Below are 20231 nucleotides of genomic sequence, written 5' to 3'. Positions count from 1 at the left end.
AATCCTCTACAGAGCCACTTCAATTGATCACTTACTAAGCTATCAAATAGTTTTGGGATTGATGACTGGATACAGACACTCCTATAGTTAGTAACAAGATTTTTTGGCCCACTTTTAAATATAGGCATTATAAAACTATGCTTCCATTTATCTGGAAATATTGAGCACTTCAAAGATTGATTATATAGTAAATATAATGGAACAACTAAAGTGTAAATACAGTGCTTAAGTAAACTTCCTTCTTGTATGTAGGCTTTAAAGCCTGTTTATTCTTCAATATTAGCCTCCTAAATTGTTTAAGTTATCGCACCACTTTTTCTTGGTCTTTCAATACTTCTTTGTCCATTTAGTGACTTATCTCGTGCTATTTGTACTATCCTATCCTCTGCAATTCTACTAATGTGTTCGTTCCACTCCTGTTTCCGTTTTGTCACTTATCCATTTATGTCTTTTACATCGCATGATCTTCTTATGTTTTCGCTTCTCTCCCTATCCAACAGACTTTTCCCTGATATCCGTCGGAGTATTTTCATCTCTGTTGTTTCTAGTAGTCGTCTCGTTTTAGATGTGTCAGGTCTTGTCTCCGCCGTGTATGTCAATATAGCTGCTTTATAGATTCTTGCTTTTGTGTCCTGTCTTAGGTGTTTGTTCTTCCAGATTGTGTCAATAAGAGATCCCGCCGCTTTACTTGCTTTTAAGCTTTGTTGTCGTACTTCCTCTTCAACATCTCCGTAACTGGTTATATCTATTCCCAGATATCTAAACCTTGCTTCCTGCTTTATTATTTTCCCATCAAATTCGATTTTACATCGCAGTGGGTATTTAGATGTTGTCATAGATTTGTTTTTTTCTGCTGATATTATCATATTGTATTTCTTGGCTGTTGTATTGAAGATGTGTGTTAATATTTGGAGATCGTCTTCTGTCTCGACAATTAATGCGGCGTCGTCGGCATAACCATGACCTTTACGTACTGCTTCTATTATTTCGTCCATTATTAAATTAAAGAGCAGTGGGCTTAACGAGTCACCTTGTCTGACTCCGCTTTGTACTGGTATAAACTTCGTTAGTTTTCCATTTATCTTTGCCTGTATTCGATTATGAAAGTAGATGTTTTCAATGGTTTGTATAATATTGATTGGTATGTTTCTTCTATACAGTAAATGTAAGACGTCTTCGACTTAAATGCGATCGAAAGCCTTTGTCAGGTCTATGTACTGAGACAAATCACAGAAAAGGCTATTGAGTACAATAAACCAACATATCTATGTTTTATAGATCTGACTTTCGATCTCTATTTGCTAAATGTGACGATAATGAACTACCAACACCTGAAGTGATGACAAACGAAGAAATAAACATTGAGAAGGGAAGGCAGCATTAAGGAAATATAGAAAATCACAAGGAAAGGACTGAATATCGAATGAACTAGTAAAGTACGGAGGACAACTATTACAACTAATCCAAAAAATAATAGAACAAAACAGAATATTACAAGAATGGAGATCAAGCTTAGTAATACCTCTTTTTAAAAATGGAGACACATCGAACCCGACGAATTCCAGAGCTTAAAATACCTAAAGTCCAAGCTTACAATCAACAATGGTTTCAGCAGGGCAGGACAACCTGTTATACTGCCAGGGAGTCTCTTTGAATAATGCGCGATCATTTTGGGAGTTGCCACTCACCAGAACTAACGCCACCAGATGCGTGCATATGGGAAATTCTAAAGGAGTCAGACAGATCCACCGTCTGCCATTTCGGAATTGCGGACTAGAATTAAACATTATGTCGTGTCAGAGGCAGTGGCGGATCTAGAAATTTGCCTTAGGGTGGAACTTCCAATGAAAACCGGACATAATAAAGATTAACTCAGATTACATAAATGATATAAAAAATAACTTATAGGCATTAAGTTTCCTTAATTTTCCCAACTAGCGTGTTTATTGGGTTGAATTTGTCTTTCTGTGGATTCGGTTTCGTGTCAGCTAATATATTTTTATGTTTGAACAGTTTTTTTCTTTAATTTTGGTACTTGTTAGGGAGGAAACTATCCTCATTATCCCTCCTCGTAGATCCGCCACTCTTCAGACGGCATCTTTAACATTTGTTTTATCGGGAACGTGCGTCGTCGTGAATAATGTTTGCAAGGCTATAATACGTATATAAATAACCATAATAATAGTCCAGTCGGGTTAGACGAATAACAGGTCTAACCTTGCATTAGGAGCTGCCCCAAATTTTATTTTTCTAATCTTTATGGAGGGTCAATATTAGTATAAATTTAAAATCTCGACTGAATTCAACCGTTGCGTTAGCCGCCATCTTGATTTTAAACGAGAACTGTTTTTGCTCAATATCTGCGCCATTTTCAATTTTTTGACAAAAAGTGTACAAACTGAAATTGTTGAAATAGCGATTTTCTGTAATTTCATTTATTATAATTTTTTTCGTGCGTTCGATATTTTCCGAGTTATGAGGGGAAAATAGTGAGAGTTGGAGCATAATTATTGAATTATCTCGTTTATTATTAGTTTTACAACAATTATATACCCATACAAAAATGAAGAGAATTAAATTATACACAATTTTGTTTTCTATCATTTTTTTGCTAAAATTAATATTTAAGGTAGTACGTATGCGGTAATGGCGCGAGCGTTAGACCGGATTGATTTTACAGCAATTGTTTTTGCTCAATATCTACGCCATTTTCAACTAAAATTGTTTAAAATAAAATTTCCTACAATTTCTTTATAACAATTTTTTTCATGCAGTTGATATTTTCCGAGTTACATGGGAAAATAATAAAAAGTGGTGGGGGAAGCATAATTATTGAATTGAATTTTGTTTCCGAGCTGCCCCAAATTTTATAATTCTATCCTTTAGGAGAGATCAATAGTAGTGTAAATTTAAAATCTCGACTGAATTCCGCGGTTGCATTAGCAGCCATATTGATTTTAAATGAGAACGGTTGTTGCTTAATATCTCCGCCATTTTCAACTTTTCAACATAAATGGTGGGAAAGAAAATTGTTGGAAATGCAATTTGCTACAATTTTTTTTGGCACAAGTTTTTTATACGATCAATATTCTCCGAGTTAAGGGGGAAAATAATGGAAGCGGAGAGGAAGCATAATTATTGCATTGTCTCAGTTATTAACTTTACGACATAATTGTACATAGACAAAAATAAAGAGAATTATATTTTATACAATCTTTGAAACTTCCAATGAAACATTAACCAAACTAAGTATATAAAAGACATAAAAAGACATTATATGCATTAAGTTAACTTAATTTTATTAACTAGCGGGTTTGATTGGTTGAATTTGTCTGTCGATATTTTAAGTTTTATGTCAGCTAATATATCGTGATGTTTCAACAATTTTTTTTTTAATTTTGGACCCTGCTGGGGGAATTTTCCCATTTCCCCCCCTTGTAGACCCGCCACTGGTTCTCTCGAAGAATTGTAGTAAATCGTATTTGCAACAATTTCAGTTCTTACACTTTTTGTCGAAAAGTTGATAATGGCGGAGATATTGAACAAAAACAATTACTACAAAATCAATCAGGTCTTACGCTCGCACTTTTACTACATACGTACTACCTTAAATATTGATTTTATCAAAAAAAGTATGACATCAAAATTGTACAGAATTTAATTCTCTTCATTTTTGTATAAGTATATATTTGTTGTAAAACTAATAATAAACGAGATAATTCAATAATTCAATAATTATTATTATTATTATTATTATTATTATTATACATAAGCAAGGGCAGAGGGACAAGTCCCTATTATGCCCAAAAACAAAGAAATTACATAACTAACCTACTAGTAGATACAATATAAAACAAAAGAAAAAAGATATAATTTTTGTTTACATAAAAAAAATAAAATAGTTCAGCTATAATAAGAAACGGTCAAGTCTGTTTTTAAACGTGTTAGTAGAGGGGGCCGTGACAATGTTGTCACTAAGGTTATTCCAACTCTCGAACACTCTATTTGGTAGGAAGTTCTGCCTTGATCTCGTAGAAAAGTTCTCTTTTTTAAGTTTGAACTGGTGACCTCTGAGGCGTTCATCTTGGTTTATAGTAAACATTTCGTCGAGATTTCCGAAACTGAATTTTAATATTTTAAAAGTGGTTATTAAGTCTCCACGTTGTCGACGAAGTTCGAAGGAAGTTAGATTGGCCATACTAAGTCTCTCTGCATAGGAGGGTCTTCTCAGTCCCAATGGAATTCGAGTTGCTTTTCTTTGGACGTTTTCCAACAATGTTTTGTCTCGAACCAAATCAGGATGCCACGTTGGACCAGCGTATTCAAGAATCGGTCTTACGTAAATAGTGTAAAGTTTACAGAATGACTGCATTGAAACTCTCGAAAAACACCTCCGAATAAGATATAGTCTGGAGTTCGCACGTTTACAAATAGAAGTAATGTGGTCGGACCACGTTAGACTGCTGTTTACGATAACACCAAGGTCGTTATACGAGAACACTGAATCTAATGGTCGCCCGTTAACAAAATACGGCACAAGTGGGTTATTTTTACCAATTCTAAGCACTACACATTTTTCCGCGTTTAAGGGTAGTAACCATTGGGAACACCAAGTAAAGATAGAGTCCAAGTCCCTTTGGAGGGTTAACTGGTTTGTCATAGGATTGGCATATATTTTTGTGTCATCAGCATAGAACGATATTTTACTGGAAACATAATAAGGAACATCGCTGGTATAAACCGTAAAAAGCAGAGGTCCGAGGACAGAACCCTGAGGCACTCCACTTTCCACTAACCTGTCCTGTGAGAAAGATTCGCCAACTCTAACTTTGTAATGTCGATCTGTCAGGAAATCATCTATCCAACGAAGTAAAGTACCGCGAACTCCGAAATGTTCTAGCTTATGTAGAAGTCTGCGCTTAGGGACACGGTCAAAGGCTTTAGAGAAGTCTAAATAAACAACGTCGACCGGCTGCGAACTGTTAAGGGATAGCGTCCAGTCGTTAACACAATGTAGGAGATTGGTTAGAGTAGAGCGGCCAGACACAAATCCATGTTGTTGTGTTGGAATGACATGTTCCTGGAGAAGGAATTTAGTCATCTCCTCGGAAATAATGGCTTCCATGACCTTACCAACTACTGACAGCAAGCTAATCGGGCGATAATTGTTGGGATCGAGTTTGTTGCCTTTTTTAAAAATAGGGGTGACGGATGCTAATTTCCAACTAGGGGGTAAGGAATTCTGGATAAAAGAAGTCTGCATAATTAACGTTAAAGGTATTGCAAGCGTGTCTGCGCATCTTTTTAACATTTTTGGTGTTAAACCATCTAAACCAGGTGAAGCGACTGTGCGAAGTTTCATTAAATGTTGTTTGACATGATCCACTGTAAATTCGACTTGCTCTAAGGATGCGCCGACACGGTTACACCTAATAGGAGGTAGATTGCCATCATTCGATTCTTTAGTAAAAACCTGTGAAAATGCTAAGGAGAGAGTTTCGGAAGAATCTGTGTCAGAAGAGCATAAAGTCTGATTAGGTTTTTGTAGTAAAGGTATGGACACTTTAGATGTCAATGAGGATCTTATGTATTTGTAAACTTTTTTAATGTTACCGCTTTCAATAACACTTGTTTCAAAATTACGTCTTAAAGTTTTTAGAAATGTTTGTAAATTATTTGAAAATCTGCGGTGGTTTTGAAAATCGCTGTAAAGCCCGGTCTGTTTAAATTTCCGCCAGAGATGTCGTTTGTGATTAATTTTTTCTGTTGCCGTTTGATTAATCCAGGGTTTAAGATTGTTTTTATAAGTCTTACGGATGGTAGTATTTTTAGAAATTATATTGTGGACGGTATCGAGAAATGCAGTCCACATTGATGAAGGGTCGTTTAAGTCAGCAAAAAACAAATTCCAGTTGATTTGAGAGAATTCAGCGTCGACTTCAGAAAAATCTGTTGTGGTGTATGTTACAATATTATTTTTGCGGGGTAGAATTTGATTGAATTGGATGTGAGCCGTTATAACTGCATGATCTGACTTTCCTATAGGAGAGCTGATTTCGAGAGATGAAATCAGCTGTTCGTCGTTAATAAGCACCAGATCTAAAGTAGATGGTTGGTTATTAGTTCTAAATCTGGTAGGTTCTGTAATGAGCTGTAGTAAGTTCGAATTTACTACAAAACTTTTAAATAAATTATGAGAGTTTTCGGTGTCAGATAACGAAGTTATTGGCCAGGTGATCTCCGGAAAATTAAAATCTCCAGTAATAATGAGATTATCGAGAGATGATAGTTCTTCAAGTTTAGTAAACATAATATTATCGTGTGCAAGTACTGTAAGAGGTGGACGGTATATACAGACTAAATTAAGGCAAAATGGATTTTTAGTAATAGACACGTGAATAGCATCTATTCCAGGAATATCTAATGGGTTAATGTTAATTTTGAAAGTTGTGGTAATAATATTAGATAAATAAATGCATACACCACCACCGACACGATTTTCTCTGTCTTTACGATAAATTGTATATCCATTGATGTTAACAGAAGAATCAGGGATTGAGGGTTTAAGCCAGGATTCAGCAATACACATAATGTGTGGCTGAAGAAGTTGCACTGTGCATACAAATTCATCAAATTTTGCAGAAAGTGAATCTAAATTCGTATATAGAAATAGCCAATCATTAAATCTATCGGTAGAAAAATTATGAACGAAATTTCGTGATTCTGGGAGTGCCATTAATGTATTTAATTGTTAAGTCATGTTCACCGTTATTTTTGCGAATTTCTAGTTCATTTCGGAGTTCTTTTAAGCGTGTTTGTTGGATGGGCGTCTTATCGTCAATTATTGAGAATTTTTCCGTGGCTTTGTTTTCCAAAAGTTTTGCTTTATTTCTCAAAATATCTTTAACGTGGTATTCCGAACTCATTACTACCTTTATCATTCGGGGAAAACGTTGGTTCGCTTTGCCGACTCTGTAGAAAGTGATTTGCTTTTCCTGACAGCCAACAGTTGCCAAGACAAGGTTAATCTTATTTGCGTCGTCATCTTTTCTGCGTTGTGCATCCCCAGAGGAAGATTCTGGAACGCCTCTGATTAGAATATTCTTCGCACGTGTCATGCGATCTACAGCTTCGTTTGCAATATTATCCGTGAATTCGGTAGACTTAAACAAGTCAATTTGGCTGAGCTTGTTATTTAACTCAGTTATTTTACTTTCAAAATCATTAATTTTCGTACGAATTTCCATTTTAAAGTCCAGCAAAAGATCTTTTATTTCCGAAAAATTAGAGATATTTGAGCTGCAAGAATTACATAGGATACTTATCCCACGAATTTTCTGTCGAGTAACGCGATCGTCGGAAGAAAGATCCGTGCATGTGATATGTATTTGTCTCTTACAACCATCGCACTGAAGTTTACGGTCAGCTGTTGCTATGTTTTTGGAGCAGTTAGAACAAACTGAGGTAGAAGGCATGATCGGGTTTTTTACTGGTATGTAATTAGTATAGTTTGTTTTATTATTAATAAATTGTGAAATGGTACTCACAGTTGTTTATGTTCACTGTAATTGCACTTTTTTTACACAAAATTTTTTACAACCACTAATGACTATTGGTATATGGAAACTGGTATGCAAAATTTCTTTGCGAAATTATTATTATTTACAGCGTAATCTTGAAAATTACTAGGAGCACAAAAATGTACGTGTGTCGTTAATCTACTAGCGATAGACTGCTACAACTGTCACTATTTCCCCCTCATAACTCGAAAAATATCGACCGCACGAAAAAAATTATAATAAATGAAACTATAGAAAATCGGATTTTCAACAATTTCAGTTTCTACACTTTTTGTCAAAAAATTGAAAATGGCGGAGATATTGAGCAAAAACCGTTCTCGTTTAAAATCAAGATGGCGGCTAACGCAACGGTGGAATTCAGTCGAGATTTTAAATTTATACTAATATTATACCTCCCTAAAGATTAGAAAAATAAAATTTGGGGCAGCTCCTAATGCAAGGTCAAATGCTATCCCGACTGGACTATAATTTGAATATTCATTTCAGTACTCCTTATTTTGCCGCATACAACAAACCAGCATTTTTATGTTTCGTTGACCTTAAGAAGACATTTGAAGGGGTAGAATTAAAGCACGTTATCCATTTATTGTAAGAAAGAGAAGTATCTCTAGGAATAATTAAAAGGATCGAAAATATCTACCAGAACAACACAATAAAAGTAAAAGTAAAAGAAGAACTAACTGACACAATATAAGTTGAGTGAATTGAACTGAGTTCTCTACTGTTTAACCTGATCATGGATGATAAATAATAAAATAATAATAAAAAAAGTACGAACTAAGAAAGGATACTGAATCCAAAAGGATAAAAAACAGAGCCGCAGGTTTCCAGAAGGAAACAATATGGAGAAATAAGAATATCGTAAAAGAAAGGAAAAGCAGGATTAACAGAAGAGTCATCAGACCAATGATGACATACCCGGCACCCGTGTTGAGCTGCCCCCCCCCCCACTTGCAAAAATCAAAAAACAAATAGACCTGATTTATGAGCTATTTATGAGCTTTCATATTCCGCAAACTAAAAATTTTGAGCTCGTTCCACTGAGCAGGAATTTAATACTTTAGTGGGGGGCTGAGTCAGCCCCCCCACTACTTAAAAATAGGAATATTGAATCGGCTTTTGCGGCAGAATTACGAGCTATTTATGAGCTCTTGAAATTATATAGTTTCGATTTTTGAGCTCATCCCCTTCACCCCCAAACAACCCTTTAATTGATTTAACTTAAGAGAAAAATGCTAAGAAAACTTAAAATATATCGTATTGCGGATATAATTCCTATAGCTTATATACTCTAAGAATAAACTAATAAATCACGTGCATTTCGATTATTGAGCTACAACCCCTTCGCAAGAAAACCATCCCATATTCCCGGCTTAAGAGAGAGTTGTACCTACTTAAAATAATTTAAATTAATTATTTGGCGACTACATATCGTTTAATAATTTATGAGCTCGCAAAATATACGCATTTCAATTATTGAATTGCCATTTTCTTTCTATAGTGCAGTCACTGAAGGTAAAAATCAACTATGACCTTCGATTTCGGTAAATCTCCATTCATTTTCACGAATTGACAATAACAACTTGCGGTTTTAGCCTGGGGTATATGTCACCCCTTCTCGGGGGTGAAAATTACTTTATTAAAAATAACCCCACAAATCGAGAGAGAGAGACAAATTTTAAGCAAAATTTGTTATATAATGTTATTAATAAATCAATACTTTTTGAGTTATTAAAGATCAAATATTTTAATTTTTGTGAAAAAAAAATGCATGCTTTAAAGTGATTTTTCATAAATAACTCAAAAACTGTAAGTTTTAACAAAAAGTCTTCATCACTAAAATTGAAGATAATAAAAAACATAATAAATTGCTTACTTGAAAAACCCTTTAATGTTAATTTAAAGTAAGTTATTGGTAATTAAATGTATATTTTTTTCTGCGACTGTTCAAATCTAAGGATTCAAGCTTAAATAACGGGAAAGAGATGCATTTTATAACACTTAGGTACTAAATACTTGTCAAAGTACTTAGAAATACCTATCGAAAATGAGCTCCAGAAAAAGTTGATAGCATCAAAATCTGCTCACCAATTTTCGTGAAAATGAATGGAGATTTACCGAAATTGAAGGTCATAATTGATTTTTACCTTCAGCGACTGCACTATAGAAAGAAACTTGCAATTCAATAATTGAGATGCGTATATTTTGCGAACTCATAAATTATTAAACGATATCTAGTCGCCAAATAACTAATTTAAATTATTTTAAGTACAACAAGCCGGGAATATGGGATGGTTTTCTTGCGAAGGGGTTGTAGCTCAATAATCGAAAGGCGAGTGATTTTAGAGTTTATTCTTAGAATATAAGCTATACGAATTAAACTACTATTAACTTTTTTGTAAAAACTTACAGTTTTTCAGTGATTTACGAAAAACCGCTTCAAAACATGCATTTTTTTCACGAATAATTAAAAATCTTTAATAACTTAAAAAGTATTGACTTATTTTAATAACTTTATATAATAAATTTTGCTTATAACTTGTTCTTTTATAGATTTGTGCAGTTATTTTTTATAAAATAATTTTCACCCCCGAGAAAGGACGGTATCCACCCTCAGGGTAAAGGCGCAAGGTGGTACCATGTCACCTTTGTTTCTTGAGGTATCCTCTAACCACTGAACAATTTTCGTGAAAATCGATGATGGTTCACCGAAATTGAAGGTAATCGTTGATTTTTACCTTCAGTGACTGCACTATACAAAATAAATTGCAATTTACTGATCTAAATGCGCGTAATTTGGAAGCTTATAAATTATTAAATGACATGTAGTCGCCAAATAATTAATTTAATGCATTTAAGTACAACTTTCTCTTAAGCCGGGAAGATAGGGTGGTTTTCTTGCGAAGGGGTTGTAGCTCTATAATCGAAATGCACGTGATTTAATAGTTTATTCTTAGAGTATATAAGCTATAGGAATTATATCCGCAATACGATATATTTTAAGTTTTCTCAGCATTTTTCTCTTAAGTTAAATCAATTAAAGGGTTGTTTGGGGGTGAAGGGGATGAGCTCAAAAATCGAAAGTATATAATTTCAAGAGCTCATAAATAGCTCGTAATTCTGCTGCAAAAACCGATTCAATGTTTCTATTTTTAAGTAGTGGGGGGGGCTGACTCAGCCCCCCACTAAAGTATTAAATTCCTGCTCAGTGGGACGAGCTCAAAATTTTTAGTTTGCGGAATATGAAAGCTCATAAATAACTCATAAATCAGGGCTATTTGTTTTTTAATTTTTGCAAGTGGGTGGGGGGCAGCTCAACACGGTATACCAGGCAGAAACACAACCTGACACAGAGAGGACAAAAAGAATGCTAGAAACAGCCGATGGAAAACCTTCTACAAATCGATGGTAAGATAGTATGGGATAGAGCTAGAAGTACAGATTTATGACGGAAATGTCAGGTGGACAACATTTATAACTGAGTAAGAAACAGATGAGTAGAGTGGAATGATCATATAAGCCAAATGACAGCAAATTGAGTAAAGGCACGATTCCGATATCGACGGCAGGCGGCAGACGGCATTTGAAAACGGCAGTTACAGTTGTTACCATGACATACGTATTTACTTTGCACTATTAATTTATATATTTATTAGCAACTGACGTTCTGCCAGACAGCAATTGCAGTTAAACGGCAAATGTTGCCGTGGCAACAACTGCAACTGCCGGTTGCAGTTGCCGTTTGCCGTCTGCAGTCGTTGTCGGAATCGTACCTTAATAAAAAGGACGATGAAAGACGGTTCAATAGAAAGACGATCAGTAGGAAGACCACGAAAACGATGGAACAACAATTTACTGGGGACACACTGAAAAAACAGACAGAGTAATTGTTTACACAAAAAGAAATGTAGCAGATGGATTTCTACTACAATGTTTTATAAAAAATATCCATTAATTTTATATCCTATCCCAAGAAAAATATCTATTTTTCTAATATTTTGGCGAGTTTATATATCTTTAAAATTTCCTAAGCCGCTCCTGTTCGAAATATTTCAAAATATTTCACAACATTGTAAACGTTAGGAAATTTCCTGTTTACTTGTATAAACATTTATTGTTCTGGAAGGATTCGTTGAAAAGTCCCAGTATATTTCCCTTAAGTTTTGAGCGCTAAAAACCGTATAATATTATTGGTCAGAATTTTGAAAGATAGTTGAGTTCTCTCCGCCGATTGGTCAAATGTCAAACCGAAAGAATGATCGGCTTGAAGCGTAGGAGAATTTTCAGAAGGTTAGGCACGCCGCCGAAAATAATATTAGTTCTAAAAACATGTTTGAAGGCTTAGCATCTTTTTGGTAGAACTCAACTAACAGACTCGCAGAAGTCGCACTTTGCCGGCTTTAAAATGATTTTCTTCTTATGGTAGAAGAACTAAAGGATTTTTTACTTGTCAAGGAATATTTTTACAATAGTTTCACAGCAATTAGTTTGGATATATTCATGTGAAACAGTGTGACGCAGTTTGATTTGCCGGTAAAGTAGTGTGCGATTCTATGGTTCCAAGCTTTTCCAGTTTTTTGATGATGTTATGGTAACATTCCTGTATTGAAGTACCCCGATTATATTTGATTTGGTATCAATTTTATCCTGTGTCCTGTTTGGTTTAAAATTGAATGTCTTCCCTCCCCCCAATCTCGAATGGAAAATTTTGAAGTTCCAAGTGTGACATGTGAATGGATTTTGTTTTAACGAGGTATGAATAATGTTTATTTTAATTAAATTCCAAGTGGATTAATTTGGTAAAGGTTTTACATAATTAAATAATTTGTTTTCAACATGGATTCTCGGAAAGTTTTATGTAAAGTAAATTTAATGGCAGTGACTTTTGACAGCCATAAGTCAAATTTTTGTTTTGGTACACTGCTAAAAATAAATAAGGTTAAGATGTAAAACCATATATTTGTTTTTATTATTCATTTCTTGTTTGAGAATGTGTTTATTCTCAAAATAAAAATAAAAAGGTATAAAGGTTTAAATAAACATTATAAAATGTACACATTTTTATTTCTGTAACCTCTTTCTTTAAGAAAATTATTAACAGATATCTAATACAAGCGAATTAAGTTTTAGAATAGAAGAAAATGATTTGGCATAGAAGCCAATAAAGGTAAATGATAGCCCAGTATAACCCCAACGAGGAATCTACGATGAATGTCCCCCAGTTGGTTTCCAGTAAGTACTCGATATGAGAATTTGAGGATTTTTCAAACGGCGTCCCAATTTGTTTAAATAGTAGGAAAGTCTTCAAGTCTGTGTAAGTATCCTTTGCTTATTTGGTTATGTAGTTAATCTTCTTTAAACCCTCCTACCCCTCCCAACGAATCTACGACCCGCCACCGCACAAAAAATGAGCTGTCGTATGCATGAAGCTTTATGTGTCTGTTCCTTCTACTAGCCCCATTTCGACCCCCCAGTATCTTAGTAGATAGTCTTTCCTTGATCCCATTAGAGCAGACAGGTAAAACGCTTCAGAAAAAGAAGAAGAAAAAAGAGTTAATTACTTAGGACATCGGTGAATAAACTTAGAATCGCCATAGTGGTTGCCAAACCCCGATAACTTCAAGAAAAAGAATAACAATTAAGAATATACCATCTCGGACCATTGCATTAAAATAACGTTAGTTTATATTATCAATATTGTTATTGGTTAAGATCTAAATACTGATACACAAAATAAATAGTACTTACCTCCAACTGGACCTAACTGTTGGGCAAACCGAATGAGACTATCAGCTCCTTCTTCGGTACTAGTATCACTAGTATCTACCTTTACTGTAATATTCTTATAATTTGACCACTTCCTAAAATGATAAGCTTGTTTTCCGTTAAGTAGATCTCTTCTGGAATTCAACACAATCCTAGTGGCTCCTTTTTGAATCAACCACCCAGCCAACTCCAATCCCAAGCCACCCAAACCTCCTGTTACGATATAGGATTGCTGCGAATCGAGACATACTTTTGGAGTTGCGAGTATTGATCTTATAGGTTTACTCGCAGAATAGAGCTCCTCTTTACGAATTTCAATTAATACTTTCCCTTTATGTTTACCAGATGCTAGGAATCTAAATGCAGACTCCACTTCATTCTCCTCAAACAAAACATTTGGTAGAGGTTTTACAACACCATCAGCGATACCTGAAATAACAAATAAATAATATTTAGAGTTACTAGATGTAATGGTATATTAGTACATATAATATTCCTACCTATTAAGATTTCGGGAATATCCCAAAATTTATATTCTTCTTCCTTATTTGAAGACATGACTCTGTATGTTTTTCAATGTGTCTCCTGGAAGCTGTAAGCTGTAATTTCATTGGTTTACTGGTCGTTTTTCTATTGGAAAACCGCCTCCTTCTGTCTTTACTACTCCATTTCTTGTCACTAGGCTGATCTCCACTTTATATCTCCTTCATATATCTGTACTTATACCTCTGTCCCATAGTGTCGTACTCTTGATTTTTCCACGGATTTTCTTTCGTGTTTCTGCCAAATGGGTTAGTATTGGTCTTATGTTTTTTTTTGTAAATTCTGTCTTTCCTTTCTTTCTCAATATTTTATTTCTTCATGTTGTTTCACAATTGATCATCCGCTTTTGTTTCGAGCTCTTCATAGGTGTGATGTCTGGATATTTAAACTTCATCACTTGTTCTATTGTCTGTCTCTCCAGCTTCAATTTACATCTTTGTAGATTTGCTGTTATAGCCATGCATTTTGAAGAAATTAACATGTTATATTTTCTGGAGGATATATTCAATTAATGCAGATGCAGATTACGTTGTAAATCATTTTCACAAGAGACAAATATTATGTTGTCTGCATAGCAGATTTTTAAGTTGGTTTTCTCCCGTTTAAAAGTCGTTTTTCGTCCATGCTTTTCTATTGTTTCATCGATAATCAGGTTGAACAATAGAGGGCTCATGGAATCCCCCTGCCTTATTCCATTGCATTGGGTCAGTTAGTTTTTAGGTCTTCTTAGGTCTATTATCATGTTCAATCTGATTCGGTCGACTGCTTGTAATCTGGTATAAAATGATTCCCTTATTTGTTAAAGATTTTTATTTTCTAGGATCTACGCCATACTCTCATGATGTTCACTCGCCATCCTTATCTATACTGTTATAATCCTTTGTGATACGTATTAGCACTATTTTGATCTGATGATGATATTGATATAATGATATAAACAGATTTTTAAATAAAATAAAATAAAATAAAAAGATACAAACTAAATTTTCGTCAAGATTTGGAAAGCAATAGGTACATACCTTTTGCAACCAGTTGCTGGATTTGACGTTGTGCTCTATCATCAAAACTAAATAATTTGTCAAGATGAACTCCGTGGAAACATATATTTTTCAGAAACATACTGGAAGGTATCGGCGAGGAATTCATTAAATCGACCTTGCCAATTTCTATAAATCTTCCTCCTGGAGCTACACATCTCATTGATGCTTGGAACATAGTGTCTGCTAAGGAGTTTAGTACTAAATCAACACCTCTTCCGTTTGTGTTGTTCTTGATCATTATTTCGAAAGATAGATCCCGCGAATTCCCTGAAATAGCATAAATTCTTTTATATTACCTATAATAATATAAAATTATAATAATTTCTATATACTTTTCTTTTCTAAAATAATCTACATGTAATCATTCAATTGTCGCCGTTTTACGAAATAATGAATTTATTTATTCGTTACTTTATGGACGCACTGTATACATTATAAACAAGCACTACACAATATTTTATTTTGCAGGAGAAGTTGCGTTATGTTGGATATATAAAGCAAAAAATTAGTTAAAAAATATTCAATACCTATCTTATGAGTTATTTCATTATTTGTTTATTAAATGTTACTATATTTTCAATTGCAAAAACCCGGTTATTGCTAATAGTCTGGGCTGATTATCGGAGAATAGGCCATTTTTGGGAAAAGTTATTTACCAGCAATTTTATTGCTGGAATCGAAGCTTATGATTATATATATTAATAATATAGGTATGCAAAGTCCGCAGATAGCGTGCTACTTTTTTTATTAACAAAATGGCGCTCCCAAATCGTGTTTTTTTCAATATTTGCTCCATAACTCCGAATATTTTAACTTTGCACCAAAAACACTCTAATAAAAATTCACCGAAATTAAATTCTCCATAAAGACAAGTTTTTCCCGATCTGCTTCGACGAAAATTTTCCTCGGAAAATGCGGGTTTTCCCAACAAAATATTTAAATTTCAAATAAAGTTTTAGATAAGAAATTATCTACCAATAATTAAATAACTCGGTGACATAAAAGCTTTCTTGGTTTAGATTATAGTTTCAGAAGCCGGTGAAAATTAAACGAATATTTTAGTAATAATTCAATTGTTAATTAATAATTTACGGTCGCAATAATAACCAAAATAATTATGATACACTGATCAAACTTTGAAATGTTATAAATATAAGATGCCTATTTAATATTTTGTCGACAAAATATAAATTTTTAATTTTTTTGAATAATCTTTAAATGTTTAAAAAAATAGTTATAAACAAATTAACGTTTCTCAGAAAGTTTTTATTATATTTTAATTTTAAAAAATAGGTAAAACGCATATTTCAAAGATCTTGAAAATGAATGCTTTAATACTTTTGTGCAACTATTTGCAAAAAAGTTATGAAACAGCAAAGTAAACATACGATTACTACGTTGTTTATAATTTTTTTAATCCTTTCAAAGCGTAAAAGTGTGTTTAAAGTAGGTACAAGCTAATTACTTACAAAAAATATTGATTATTAGTTTAATGGTTCTATTTTAATTAAAGATTATAAATATTTTTTTTGTAATTTACAGGCGCGAAAGTAGACTAATACAGTACCGTAGCTAATAACATTTTCACTCGAAGCGAAGACCGCCCGGGACGTACAGTAGTTAATAAATAAAATTAAGCTTCGGCTCTGTATCAAGCCTATTTTCGCGCTAAAAATTACAAAAAAAAAACATTTTTAATCTTTGATTAATATATAACCATTGAACTAATGCTTGATATTTTTTGAGAATAATTAGTTTGTACCATAAACTCCCTTTTAAGCTTTAAAACAATTAAAACAAATTATAAAAAACGGAGTAATCGTATGTTTACTTTGCTAATTCATAACTTTTTTGCAAATGGTTGGAAAAAAATTTTAAAGAATTCGTTTTCAAGACCTTTGAAAAACGCATTTTAAATATTTTTTAAAATATAATATAATAAACAATTTCTGAGAAATGTTAATTTGTTTATAACTATTTTTGTTAAACATTTAAAGATTATGCAAAAAAATGAAAAAATATATTATGTCGACAAAATATTAAATAGGCATTACATCTTTATAATCTTTTTAAGTTTGATCAATGTCTCATGATTATTTTAGTTGTTATTGCGACTGTAAATTGTTAATTAACAATTGAATTGTTGCTAACATATTTGCTTAATTTTCACCGCCTTCTGCAGTTATAATCTATACCAAGAAAGCTTTTTTTCACCAAGTTATTTAATTATTGATAAATAATTAATTGCCCAAAAAATTTATTTGAAAATTCGAGATTTTGTTGGGAAAACCCACATTTTCCGAGAAAAATTTTCGTCGGAGCAAATCGGGAAAACATGCCTCTATGTAGAATTAAATTGGGGTGAATTTTTATTTGAGTGTTTTTGGAGTAAAGTTAGAATCTTCGGAGTTATAGACCAATAATTGAAAAAAAAACACGATTTGGGGGCGCCATTTTGTTAATAAAAAAGTAGCACACTATCTGCGGACTTTGCATAGCTATATTATTAATATATATGATCATAATATTCCATTCCAGCAATAAACATGCTGGTAAATAGCCTTTCTTTGTACTTTACTAATTAGACCAGCGTATAACTATTTTTTTTTCAAAATTTAAAAATTATGCAAAAAACGAAAAATTTATATTTTGTCGGTAAAATATTAAATAAGCATCTCATCTTTATAATCTTTATAAGTTTGATCAATATATCATGATTATTTTGGTTATTATTGCGATCGTAAATTGTTAATTAACAATTGAATTGTTGCTAAAATATTTGTTTAATTTTCACTGGCTTCTGGAGTTACAATCTATAGCAAGAAAGCTTTGATGTCACTTAGGGCCGGTTGTTCGAACGCTAATCAAAAATGATCATCATCAAATATTTAATTACTGTCACCAACTGTCAATGTCAACTTTGTTTGGGTTGCTGAAAACATAATTATGAATTACAGTTATGAAGTTAGTTAATCAATTATGTTAATAATTGTTACCTAATCTCATAATTATAATCAATTATGTTTTCAGCAACCCAATCAAAGTTGACATTGACAGTTGGTGACAGTAATTAAATATTTGATAGTGATCATTGTTGATTAGCGTTCGCACAACCGGCCCTAAGTTATTTAATTATTGATTATTAATTACTTACCTAAAACTTTATTTGAAAATTAGAGATTTTGTTGGGAAAACCTGCATTTTCCGAGGAAAATTTTTGTCGGAGCAAATCGGGAAAAACATATCTCAATGCAGAATTTAATAGCGGTGAATTTTTATTTTAGTGTTTTTGTTGTAAAGTTAAAATCTTCGGAGTTATAGAGCAAAAATTAAAAAAAGCACGATTTTCGAGCGCCATTTTGTTTATAAAAAAAGTAGCACACTATCTGCGGACTTTGCATACATATATTATTAATATATAGGATCTTGTAATTCGATACCAGCAATAAAATTGCTGGTAGATAACTTTTCCATGAATTTTGCTAATTAGCCCAGAGTATAATAGAGTAGTCACTTTTATAAGGATTTTGAAATACTGTTTCGATATTCGTGTTCCTGACAATATTTTTCTCATATCAAAAAAAAAAGACCAGTTTTTGCGGAGATAGTCTTTCAATTTTAAAAATTCATAATTTGTTGATTTATCAATATTAGTAGCATTTAAAACTGCTGCTTAACAGTGCCATTGACACATAATATAATAAAAATTGTAGAATATTAGGAAAAACAATGATTTTCGTAGCGACCTCAAATGGAAAACTTTTGCCTGAAAGATAGCGGGGGAAGTGGTTTGCAACACTTTATATTTAAACTTAAAAACTACTATGTTACCTATGTTTTCATCTTTAATTGACGGAAAGATACTTTTCAAAAAATCCTTCTTTTCTTTTGTACTGACTGTGGTGTACACCTCACAGTCCATGGACAATGCAATATTTATAGCAGCTAAACCAATTCCTCCCGTTCCAGCATGTATTAGGATGGATTCCCCAGGCTGCATTTGCCCCCTCATAATCAGTCCATAATAGCACTGTAAGATTATTTTATTAAAAGTTACTTCTTTTTATTTATGGAAGATTTGTTTTATGTTTAATTTACAAGAATAAAAAACCGCTAAACGCCGTAAAAATGAGTGCCGCATATAATATTCCAGCTACAAAAGATCTGATATGAATATTACGTGGCACGAAAATGTATTTTCATTTTGATGCAAAACAAAATTCTAGTTTTATTTTAAAAGATTTTTCATAATATTTGCCCAATTTGAAGTAAAACGCGGCACAAAAGAGTAACTTTGATACACTTTGAATTTTGAAACTCTTTTGTGGCGCGTTTACTTCAAATTTAGAGTAAATTTAACTTACAAAAACCAATCATAGTATTCTTACACTACGTTAACATCAAGTATAATAGTGTTAGTTAAGTGTGTATAGAAGAATATTTTCTGTGAGTACATATTTTTCTATTAATAAGTATTTCATAACCAAAGAATTTTATAAAACCGTCAATAAACAACACCAGTCATTGATCGACACCAATTTTTTGTCTTTAAAGACAATTACCAAAATCCGAAGCGGAACAGGTCCGTACTTAGGAAAATCAAATGGTGTTGAGAAATGGAATTCGACGTCACTAATAATAGCGATGAATCATTATCGCAATCCACATCACAAAAACCTTTATCTTACTCTGCTGCAGCTAGTAGACAAAAAGAAACAATCTATCCATCCAAGCTACAAGCAGTAGTTTTTAATTCTCTCAACGATGTTAAATTAGAAGAATACTTGTTAGCGGTAGGAGCTTTAGTTAGTCCAAAACACATTATTTTTTCATCAAGAATCACCAACAATCGTATCTGTATCTATTTCTCAACCAAACAAGTCGTAGATGAATTTTTTTCAAACAGTAGAGGTTTCATCACTGTAAACAATACACAAATTCAAGTCCGTAGACTAATTACTCCAAGTGAAAGACTCCTAATATCCAATGTTTCTCCCACTATCCCGCATAAGGTAATAGAAAACGAACTACTGCTCTTAGGGCTAAAACCAACTTCATCAATGTCATTTTTGCGAATAGGAACCAACAATCCTGAATACAAACATGTACTCAGTTTTCGTCGACATATTTACGTATCTCCACCCACAGGTCCAATTCCCGATACCATTTTAATAACTCATGAAGATACTACAAATCGAATTTTTTTGACATTAGACAACTTATGTTTCATTTGCAAACAACATGGCCATATTTCCAGTAGTTGCTCAGTAAATGTAAATCACTCAGAAACAGCTGTCCCAAC

At 33.1% G+C, this 20231-nt stretch overlaps 1 protein-coding gene across 1 annotated transcript in view; it reads right to left on the bottom strand.

The window, feature by feature from the left end:
* The window catches only part of LOC114327245 (fatty acid synthase), a 119606-nt gene that overhangs the window by 27930 nt on the left and 71445 nt on the right, over window positions 1-20231 (bottom strand). The window contains exons 14-16 of the mRNA XM_050643189.1: window positions 18761-18959; window positions 14909-15196; window positions 13329-13775 (exon numbers count right to left, since the gene is read on the bottom strand). Of these exons, the coding sequence (XP_050499146.1) occupies window positions 13329-13775; window positions 14909-15196; window positions 18761-18959 (934 nt within the window). The remainder of the gene's footprint in view (window positions 1-13328; window positions 13776-14908; window positions 15197-18760; window positions 18960-20231) is intronic.

The sequence above is a fragment of the Diabrotica virgifera genome, chromosome 2, assembly GCF_917563875.1.
Source record: "Diabrotica virgifera virgifera chromosome 2, PGI_DIABVI_V3a".
NCBI lineage: Eukaryota > Metazoa > Arthropoda > Insecta > Coleoptera > Chrysomelidae > Diabrotica > Diabrotica virgifera.
The sequence above is the reverse complement of the archived record's forward strand: the minus strand, read 5'-3'. Positions and strand labels throughout refer to the sequence as shown.